We start from the raw sequence: 11,573 nt of genomic DNA on the forward strand, positions 1-11,573 counted from the left end.
GTGATCCGCCCGTCTCGGCCTCCCAAAGTGCTGGGATTACAGGCTTGAGCCACCGCGCCCGGCCGAAAAATTTTTTAAAATAATACAACTATAATGCAAACATCTTGGAAGCAGGCATTAAAATGGTGTGCAGTGTAATTTTATATTAGATTTTCTTTTTTTATTATACTTCAAGTTCTGGGATACATGCACAGAACGTGCAGGTTTGTTACATAGGTATACACATGCCATGGTGGTTTGCTGCACCCATCAACCCATCATCTACATTAGGTATTTATCTTAATGCTATCCCTCCCCTAAGCCCCCAGCCCCTGGCAGGCCCCAGTGTGTGATGTTCCCTTCCCTGTGTCAATGTGTTTTCCTTCATCAACTCCCACTTATGAGTGAGAACAAGTGGTGTTTGGTTTTCTGTTCGTGTGTTAGTTTGCTGAGAATGGTGGTTTCCAGCTGCATCAATGTCCCTGCAAAGGACGTGAACTCATTCTTTTTTATGGCTGCATAGTATTCCATGGCATATATGTGCCACATTTTCTTTATCCAGGCTATCACTGATGGCCATTTGGGTTGGTTCCAAGTCTTTGCTATTGTGAATAGTGCTGCAGTAAACATATGTGTGTATGTGTCTTTATAGTACAATGATTTATAATCCTCTGGATATATACCCAGTAATGGGATTGCTGGGTTTAATGATATTTCTGATTCTGTATCCTTGAGGAATCGTCACACTGTCTTCCACAATGGTTGAACCAATTGAACTAATTGTGGTGGGAGTGTAAACTCTCACCAACAGTGTAAAACCATTTCTATTTCTCCACATCCTCTCCAGCATCTGTTGTTTCCTGACTTTTTAATGATCACCATTCTAACTGGCGTGAGATGGTATCTCATTGTGGTTTTGATTTACATTTCCCTAATGACGAGTTATGATGAGCTTTTTTTTCATACGATTGTTGGCTGCATAAATGTCTTCTTTTGGAGAAGTACCTGCTCACATCCTTTGCCCACTTTTGATGGTTTTTTTTTTCAATTTGATTAAGTTCTTTGTAGATTCTGGATACTAGCCCTTTGTCAGATGGATAGATTGCAAAATTTTCTCCCATTCTGTTGGTTGGCTGTTCACTATGATGAAAGTTTCTTTCACTGTGCAGAAGATCTTTAGTTTAATTAGATCCCATTAGTCAATTTTGACTTTTGTTGCCATTGCTTTTGGCAATGAAGTTTTTGCCCATGCCTATGTCCTGAATGGTATTGCCTGGGTTTTCTTCTAGGGTTTTTATGGTTTTAGGTCTTACATTTAAGTCTTTAATCCATCTTGAGTTAATTTTTGTATAAGGTGTAAGGAAGGGGTCCAGTTGCTGTTTTCTGCATATGGTTAGTCAGTGTTCCCAACACCATTTATTAAATAGGGAATCCTTTCCCCATTGGTTTTGTAAGGTTTGTCAAAGATCAGATGTTTTAGATGTGTGGTGTTATTTCTGAGACCTCTGTTCTGCTCCATTGGTCTATATATCTGTTTTGTTACTAGTACCATGCTGTTTTGGTTACTGTAGCCTAATAGTAGAGTTTCAGGTCAGGTAGTGTGATGCTTCCAGGTTTGTTCTTTTTGCTTAGGATTGTCTTGGCTATGCAGGCTCTTTTTTGGTTCCATATGAAATTTAAAGTAGTTTTTTATAATTCTGTGAAGAAAGTCAATGGTAGCTTGATGGGGACAGCATTGAATCTATTAATTTCTTTGGGCAGTATGGCCATTTTCATGATATTGATGCCTCCTATCCAAGAGCATGGAATGTTTTTCCATTTGTTTGTGTACTCTGTTATTTCCTGGAGCAGTAGTTTGTAGTTCTCTTTGAAGAGGTCCTTCACATCCCTCGTAAGTTGTATTCCTAGGTATTTTATTCTATTTGTGGCAATTGTGAATGGGAGTTCACTCATGATTTGGCTCTCTATTATTGGTATTTACAAATGCTTGTAATTTTTGCACATTGATTTTGTATCCTGAGACTTTGCTGAAGTTGCTTATCAGCTTAATGAGGTTTTGGGAGGAGACAATGGGGTTTTCTAAATATACAATTACGTCATGTGCAAACAGGGACAATTTTACTTCCTCTCTTCCTATTTGAATACCTTTTATTTCTTTCTCTTGCCTGATTGCCCTGGCCAAAACTTTCGATACTATGTTGACTAGGAATGCTGAGGGAGGGCATCCTTGTGTTGTGCTGGTTTTCATAGGGAATGCTTCCATTTTTTGCCCATTTAGTATGATATTAGCTGAGTGTTTATCCTAAATAACTTCCTATTTTGAGATATGTTCCATCAGTACCTGTTTTATTGAGAGTTTTTACCATGAAGGGTTGTTGACTTTTATTAAAGTTCTTTTGTGCATCTATTGAGGTAATCATGTGGTTTTTGTCATTGATTCTGTTTATGCAATGGATTATGTTTATTGATTTGCATATGTTGAACCAGTCTTGAATCCCAGGAATGAAGCTGACTTGATCATTTTGGATAAGCTTTTTGACGTGCTACTGTATTTGATTTGCCAGTATTTTACTGAGGATTCTTCCATTGATATTCATCAGGGATATTGGCCTGAAATTTTCTTTTTTTTGTTGTGCCTCTGTCAGGTTTTGGTATCAGGATGATATTAACCTCATAAAATGAGTTAGGGAGGAGTCCCCCTTTCTCTAATGTTTGGAATAGTTTCAGAAAGAATGGTACCAGCTCCTCTTTATACCTCTGGGAGAAATAGGCTGTGAATCTCTCTGGTCCTGGGCTTCTTTGGTTGGTAGGCTATTAATTACTTCCTCAATTTCAGAACTTATTACTGGTCTATTCAGGGATTCGAATTCTTCTTGGTTTCTTCTTGGGAGGGTATAGGTGTTTTGGAGTTGATCCATTTCTTCTAGATTTTCTAGTTTATTTGCATAGAGGTGTTTACAGTATTCTCTGATGGTAGTTTGTATTTCTGTGGGATCAGTGGTGACATCCCCTTTATCACTTTTTACTGTGTCTATTTGATTCTTCTCTCTTTTCTTCTTTAATAATTTGGCTAGTGGTCTATCTATTTGGTTAATCTTTTCAAGATACCAGCTCCTGGATTCATTGATTCTTTGAAGGGGTTTTTGTTTCTCCATCTCCTTCATTTTTGCTGTGGTTTTAGTTATTTCTTGTCTTCTGCTAGTTTTTGAATTTGTTAGCTCTTGGTTCTCTATGTTTTAATTGTGATGTTAGGGTGTCGATTTTAGATATTTCCCACTTTCTCCTGTGGGCATTCAGTGCTATAAACTTCCTTCTAAACAATGCTTTAGCTGTGTCCCAGAGATTCTAGTATGTTGTCTCTTTGTTCTCATCGATTTCAAAGAACTTATTTATTTCTGCCTTAATTTCATTATTTACCCAGTAGTCATTCAGGAGCAGGTTGTTCAGTTTCCATGTAGTTGTGTGATTTTGAGTGAATTTCTTAATCCTGAGTTCTAGTTTGATTGCACTGTGGTGTGAGAGACTGTTATTACTTCCATTATTTTGTATTTGCTGAGGAGTGTTTTACTTCCAATTATGTGGTCAATTTTTGAATAAGTGCGATGTGGTCCTGAGAAGAATGCATATTCTGTTTATGTGAGGTGGAGAGTTCTGTAGATGTTTATAAGGTCCACTTGGTCCAGAGCAGAGTTCAAGTCCTGAATATCCTTGTTAATTTTCTGTCTTGTTCCTTTGTCTAATATTGATAGTGGGGTGTTAAAGTCTCCCAGTATTATTGTGTGGGAGTCTAAGTCTCTTTGTAGGTCTCTAAGAACTTGCTTTATGAATCTGGCTGCTCCTGTATTGGGTGCATATATACTTAGGATAGTTAGCTCTTCTTTTTGCATTGATCCCTTTACCATTATATAATGCCCTTGTCTTTTTTGATCTTTGTTGGTTTAAAGTCTGTTTTATCAGAAACCAGAATTGCAACCTCTGCTTTTTTTGGCTTTTCATTTGCTTGGTAAATCATTCTCTATACCTTTATTTTGAGCCTTTGTGTGTCTTTGCATGTGAGATGGGTCTCCTGAATATAGCACACTGATGGGTCTTGACTCTTTATCCAATTTGTCAGTCTGTGTCTTTTAATTGGGGCATTTAGCCCATTTATATTTAAGGTTAATATTGTTATGTGTGAATTCAATCCTGTCATTATGATGCTAGCTGGTTGTTTTGCCTGTTAGTTGATTCAGTTTCTTCATAGTGTCTGTGGTCTTTANCTGTTATTACTTCCATTATTTTGTATTTGCTGAGGAGTGTTTTACTTCCAATTATGTGGTCAATTTTGAATAAGTGCGATGTGGTCCTGAGAAGAATGCATATTCTGTTTATGTGAGGTGGAGAGTTCTGTAGATGTTTATAAGGTCCACTTGGTCCAGAGCAGAGTTCAAGTCCTGAATATCCTTGTTAATTTTCTGTCTTGTTCCTTTGTCTAATATTGATAGTGGGGTGTTAAAGTCTCCCAGTATTATTGTGTGGGAGTCTAAGTCTCTTTGTAGGTCTCTAAGAACTTGCTTTATGAATCTGGCTGCTCCTGTATTGGGTGCATATATACTTAGGATAGTTAGCTCTTCTTTTGCATTGATCCCTTTACCATTATATAATGCCCTTGTCTTTTTTGATCTTTGTTGGTTTAAAGTCTGTTTTATCAGAAACCAGAATTGCAACCTCTGCTTTTTTTGGCTTTTCATTTGCTTGGTAAATCATTCTCTATACCTTTATTTTGAGCCTTTGTGTGTCTTTGCATGTGAGATGGGTCTCCTGAATATAGCACACTGATGGGTCTTGACTCTTTATCCAATTTGTCAGTCTGTGTCTTTTAATTGGGGCATTTAGCCCATTTATATTTAAGGTTAATATTGTTATGTGTGAATTCAATCCTGTCATTATGATGCTAGCTGGTTGTTTTGCCTGTTAGTTGATTCAGTTTCTTCATAGTGTCTGTGGTCTTTACAATTTGGCATGTTTTTGCGGTGGCTGTATCTGTTTTTCCTTTCCATATTGAGTGCTTCCTTCAGGATCTCTTGTAAGGCAGGCCTGGTGGTGATAACATCTCTCAGCATTTGTTTATCTGTAAAGGATTTTATTTCTCCTTCTCTTATAAAGCTTAGTTTGGCTGGATATGAAATACTGGGTTGAAAATTCTTTTCTTTAAGAATGTTGAATATTGGTCCCCCCTGTCTTCTAGCTTGTAGGGTTTCTGCAGAGAGATCCACTGTTAGACTGATGGGATTCTCTTTCTGGGTAACTTGACCTTTCTCTCTGGCTGCCCATAACATTTTTTCCTTCATTTCAACCTTAGTGAATCTGACAATTATGTGTCTTGGGGTTTCTCTTCTTGAGGAGTATCTTTGTGGTATTCTCTCTATTTCCTGAATTTGAATGTTGGCCTGTCTTGCTAGGTTGGGGAAGTTCTCCTAGATAATATCCTGAGGAGTGTTTTACAACTTGGTTCCCTTCTCCCTGTCACTTTCAGGTACACCAATCAAACGTATGTTTGGTCTTTTCACATAGTCCCATATTTGTTGGAGGCTTTGTTCATTCCTTTTCATTATTTTTTCTCTAATCTTGTCTCTATGCTTTATTTCATTAAGTTGATCTTCAATTTTTGATATCCTTTCTTCCACTTGATCGATTTGGCTATTGATACTTGTTTATGCTTCACAAAGTCCTCGTGCTGTGTTTTTCAGGTCCATCAGGTCATTTATGTTCTTCTCTAAACTGGTTATTTTAGTTAGTAATTTATCTAACCTTTTTTCAAGGTCCTTAGCTTCCTTGTATTGGGTTAGAACATGCTCCTTTAGCTTGGAGGAGTTTGTTATTACCCACCTTCTGATACCTACTTCTGTCAATTCGTGATACGCATTCTCCGTCCAGTTTTGTTCGCGTGTTGGTGAGGAGTTGTGATCCTTTGGAGGAAAAGAGGTATTTTGGTTTTTGGAATTTTCAGCCTTTTTGTGCTGTTTTTTCCTCATCTTCATGGATTTATCTATCTTTGGTTTTTGGACCTTCAGATGGGGTTTCTGTGTGGACGTCTTTTTTGTTAATGTTGGTGCTATTCCTTTCTGTTTGTTTGTTTTCCTTCTAACAGTAAGGTCCCTCTGCTGCAGGTCTGCTGGAGTTTGCTGGAGGTCCACTCCAGACCTAGTTTGCCTGGGTATCACCAGCAGAGGGTGCAGGACAGCAAAGATTGATGCTTGTTTCTTCCTCTGGAAGCTTAGTCCCAGAGGGGCACCACCAGATGCCAGCCAGAGCTCTCTTTTATGAGGTGTCAGTCACAACTCCCAGTAGGGAGTCAACTTCAGACTGTTGAGAATTTTAAGCCAGTGGATCTTATAGCTTGCTGGGCTCCGTGGGGGTGGGATCTGCTGAGCTAGACCACTTGGCTCTCTGGCTTCAGCCCCCTTTCTAGGAGAGTGAATGGTTCTGTCTCACTAGTGTTCCAGGAGCCACTGGGGTATGAAAAAGCACTGCTGCAACTAGCTCAGTGTCTGCCCAAATGGCTGCCCAGTTTTCTGCTTGAAACCTAGGGCTCTGGTGCCATAGACCCCTGAGGGAATCTACTAGTCTGTGGGGTGTGAAGACTCTGGGTAAAGTGTAGTATCTGGGCTGGTGTGCACTGTTCCTCATGGCACAGTCCCTCATGGCTTCTCTTGGCTAAGGGAGGGAGTTCTCTGACCCCTTATGCTTCCTGCTTCGACTTGCCCTCCATGGGCTGCACCCACTGTCTAATCAGTCCCAATGAGATGAGCTTAGTACCTCAGTTGGAAATGCAGAAATCACCCACCTTCTGCGTTAATCTCATTGGGAGCTGCAGACCAGAGATGTTCCTATTCAGCCATCTTGCCAGCCACTAGATTTTCTTTTTATAAATAAAACAGATATATGACTAGAAAGGAGTAGCACAAGGAACTGAGCTAATGAAACTGATCTATATCCGAATTGTCTCAGTGGTTACTTGAGTCTGCATAATAAAATTTCATAGAATCTCATATAAGTATACACTAAAATAATTGCATATCAAAACTAGTGGGATCCTAATAAGGTCTGAAACTTAGCTAACATCGATTCACCAACATCATCTCCTGATTTGGTAATTGTACTATGGTTATGTAAGATTTTATCATGGCAGGAAGCTGGGGAATGGATGCACAGGAACTCTGTACTATTTTTGCAACTTCTATGTGAGTTTAAGGTTATTTCAACAAACAAATAAGCCAACATGATATGGTCCCTCTTTGGGAACTGAAAAGAGGAAAGCAAGGTACCTTGCTCTTCTCAGGTTCATAAAAAGTAGCAAAGAGTTGTCAATATTGTAATAAATAATAAAGAGATTTCAAAATCCAAAGAAGATCCTAGTAAGAACTTAGCCAATATAGCTTATGAGATAGAAGACCACTCTGGTTATATCTGATGTTGCATTAGTGCCTCTTACCTGTCTTTACTGTTTGCCAGCCCAGCGAAAATGGGCTGCGAGCTTGAAGGTTGTAGGAGGAGATTGGGCTGTGATTGTCAGCTGCTGGGCTCCAGGATAGTGTGGCTGTACTTTCGGTGATTTCCTCAACAATTACTATCCCAGGTGGGCCTGGGGGACCTATAGGTCAAAGGCAATGGATAAAGTTAAGCACAGAGTATTATCAGGAGCCATGAGAAATTATATTTCCAATATGTAGCCTATCAAACTATGTAATCATCTTAATGAAATATGAATTTAGTAATGAGAATTGACAACAAAAATCATGGATGCAAGTTGGAGTCTAGGATTTCTGGGGGAAACTTAATTGTAGATTTGATTTCTTTCTGATACTTTGTGCCCAGAGGCAGTTACCAATTAGCATTATATTTTATAGAAAAAGAAAAAAATAATGAGAAACAAATACAAAGATGTGAATGCCAATATCAAATGCCGCTGCTGAAATCAATCACAGTTTACAGAGCCAGCAACAGAAAATCATAGGCAATGCTCTCAGTGACAAAGAAAATCTCATCCTTACTAAAATACTACAAGTGGATAGAGCTAATGTTCATGTTCAGAGAACATACAATATACAAGCCCTCTGATGTGTACTATCAAGTACACATAGCTTAGACTCTAACAAGGGAGATACAAAAGGTTCTGAAATAATGATACTATAGACAAGGTAAGGACATATGCCAGACATGACGCATATATAAAGTTCTGTAGGGAGTTCAAAGGAGACTGTGATCTGTGATTAGCTTCCTTTTTTTCTTGGTTGGAGTGGGAAGGTTGTGAGTGAAAGGGGATTAATTCCCTTTTGATTATGAAAGAATGGTATAGAATAGTATTGACTAATCTGTGTGCATATGGACTTCATCTTTAAGAGCCAATTATAATCAGATTTGAGGAGAAATGTGCCATTGTATTTTTATTTCTAGTGGTGATTTTGAATAGTATTTTAAAATTGCACAGCTATTTATATTTTAGTGGCTACAAAGCAATGCCAGTTCTTTCAGTCCATTGTATGGACAATTAAAGTCACAATAATGCTTTATTTTGAATGTCAAAAACTTAAGTATTTTCTGAGTTGGTCTTTATGTAGCAAGTGCTATGTGGATTTGTTGATTAAGAGATATGAGCCAAACGCTAAGAAATGGTTGCATGCTGAATAGATGGAGGAGTTGGTGAAGACTTTTGAATGCAGAATATCAACAATACAGGTTCAGTAAGATGGAGAAAAAGTTTAAAAGCCTCACTGGGGCAAATGACATTTTTAGCAAATAAGGAATGAAGTGTGTGTGTGTGTATGTGTGTGTGTGTGTGTGTGTGTGTGTTTTAAACCAAGGCTGAGAAGAACCACCAGCAGATGCAAGAGACTAAAGATATAGAAGATAGAGACTATTCTGTCAGGAAGGTGACCAAAAGTTGGGATTGTGGGCAAAGGTCTAGAGAGCAATCTTGAGAAGAAATGACATTTTTTTCCTCTAAGTTAAATGAAGGAAGAAACAGCAAAATAACTAAAGTTTTCGAGATGGTAAGGGGAAAAGTTGAGAGAGCACATTTTGGAAGGTACTCATTTTTTTAAACTTAAGAATATAAGACTGTCTACAAAAGTTAGGGTGATTGGGGGAAATTAGATTGGAGGCTGGAGGATAACAGGAAAGTTTTGGAATAGCACATGATAAAAGTGGAAGGATGCAAGGAAGAGAAAATACAAAGATTCTAGAAGAGTACTAGAGTTCAAGTTTGGTTAGACGGTATCATTTTGAAGTGAAACTGACCAATTCAGTAAAGACAGGAAAGTCAGGACTAAGACCAGGAAAGTAGTCAGTAGCATCCATTCAGCCTTGGGAGTTTGTAATTCTGATATTTTTTATCATCAAATATGACAATGCTGTGGGTAACCATGGAGTCAAGTCAGATGAAGCCAGAATGGGGCTGACAGACTAGAATAAAAGAAAGGAGTCAAGGAGACTGGATTGTTATGGGAGGAAAATATCAGAGTAGGAATTGTGTTGCAAGAGAAAATTGACAGATTTGTGAATTTAGAGGTAGGGTGGTTTTTGAGTAAGAAGTTGGTTTTTGTTTATCTAAAGCAAACTTGAGAATCTTATTACAGGGTTGATAAGGTCTAGGATTTATGAAAAATTACGTCTATTGCATCACCCAATATCAATGTTGAAGCCATTAAAATAGTGACTAAGGATAGGGTAAAGAAAATAAATGAGATCCAGGTGTTGAAGAAGGTGTCTAACAAGTTTTTAGACTGTGGTGACAGGTATGTGGGGGAGCATCTACAATACATTATAATGATATAATAGAAGAATACTAACTATAATAATACTAATAGCTGTGATAATCTCACGGTATTGTACTGTATTAAGGCGCTAAGTGTTTGCAAACATTAAATTGTTCATTTACTTCTTCGTCACTGTGAGGTGGGCGTTGTTATCCCCATTTCATAGAGGAAGTAATGGAATCTCGAAGAGATTACTTAGTTAATAAATAATAATAAATTATTTGGTCGATAACTTTATATGTTAAGTTTTATGGTAGGCACTGGGTATCAGAGAGTTCATTCTAATGAGAAGTTATTGGCTCAAGTCACTGTGCTACGGAACAGCACAGCTGAGATTTAAATTTGGATGTGATTGTAAATCCTAATTTGTGGAAAGAAGAAAGGAGTACACAGACCTTTACTGTTTTCACTGTTAATTTAGAAAGTATCTTCAACTGAAAAAAGGAAAGAAAGAGAAAACGTATGTATTAGGGAAAGCCACACTTTATGTGGTAGAGATGGAGATGGCATTTGAAGAAAGCATTAATCACTTTGAGTCTGTATGTGTATAAGGTGGCCACTGTCACTTCCTTTACTTCCTGAACATGCAAGCCATTCTGTCATTGAAAGGTGGAGTCAATTTTCTCCTCCTTAAATCTGGGCTGGCCTGTGACTGTTTGACCCAGTAAACAATGGTAGAAATAACTGTGTATGAATTTTGAGTTGAGGATAAGCTTTGCATCTTTACCACAGGTTCCTTGGAATGCTTGTTATAGGAAAAGACAGTTGTCAGTCCAATTACATTGAAATTGCCATTCTGTGAAGAAGTCCAAGTTAGCCATTTAGAGAGGTCTGTGGAGAGAGAGCTCCAAATTGCCTCCAGCTATTCCAGCTATTCTAGCCATCCAAGCCCAGGCACGAGACATGTCAGTGAAGAGGCCTTCAGATCAGACCCTCATTAGGGAAAGAACAGTCTCTTCACTAAATGGTTTTGGAAAACTTGGATGTCCACATGCAGAAGGCTCAAACTAGACTTCCCACCTCTCACCTCATACAAAAATCAATTAAAATGGATCAAAGAGCTAACTATAAGACCAGAAGCAATAAAACTACTAGAAAAAAATGTAGAGGAAGTGCTTCAGGACCTCGGGTTTTGGAAAAGATTTTATGAATAAGATCTCAAAAGCACAGGCAACAAAAGCAAAAATAAACAAATAGGATTATACCAAACTAAAAAGCTCCTCACAGCAAATGAAATAATCAACAGAATGAAAGGACAACTTGCAGAATGGAAGAAAATATTTGCAGACTATTCACACGAAAGGGGATTAATATCCAGAATATACAAGGAACTCAAACATCTCAACAGCAAATAGACAAACAATGCTATTAAAAAACAGTCATATCTGAAAAGACATTTATCAAAAGAAGATGCACGAATGACCAACAGATACATGAAAGAAACGGTCAGCATCACTGATAATCAGGGAAATGCAAATCAAAACCACCGTGAGGTATCATCTCACCCCAGTTAGGATGGCTATCATCAAAAGGACAAAAATAGGGCTGAATAGGAACAGCTCCAGTCTCCAACTCCCAGCGCGAGCGACACAGAACACCGGTGATTTCTGCATTTTCAACTGAGGTACTGGGGTCATCTCACTAGGGAGTGCCGGACAATCGGTGCTGGTCAGTTGCTGCAGCCCGACCAGCGAGAGCTGAGGCCGGGCGAGGCATCGCCTCTCCTCGGAAGTGCAAGGGGGAAAGGAATCCCTTTTCCAGGCCAGGGGAACTGAGACACACAACACCTGGAAAATC

The 11,573-nt window shown here is 38.6% G+C and overlaps 1 protein-coding gene across 1 annotated transcript in view; it reads right to left on the bottom strand.

The window, feature by feature from the left end:
- CNTN5 (contactin 5) overlaps positions 1-11,573 on the bottom strand; it is a 1,382,289-nt gene that overhangs the window by 91,769 nt on the left and 1,278,947 nt on the right. The window contains exon 17 of the mRNA XM_017887230.1: positions 7,454-7,612. Within this exon, the coding sequence (XP_017742719.1) occupies positions 7,454-7,612 (159 nt within the window). The remainder of the gene's footprint in view (positions 1-7,453; positions 7,613-11,573) is intronic.

This window comes from Rhinopithecus bieti, unplaced genomic scaffold (genome assembly GCF_001698545.2).
Source record: "Rhinopithecus bieti isolate Rb0 unplaced genomic scaffold, ASM169854v2 scaffold_14936, whole genome shotgun sequence".
NCBI classification, from domain to species: domain Eukaryota; kingdom Metazoa; phylum Chordata; class Mammalia; order Primates; family Cercopithecidae; genus Rhinopithecus; species Rhinopithecus bieti.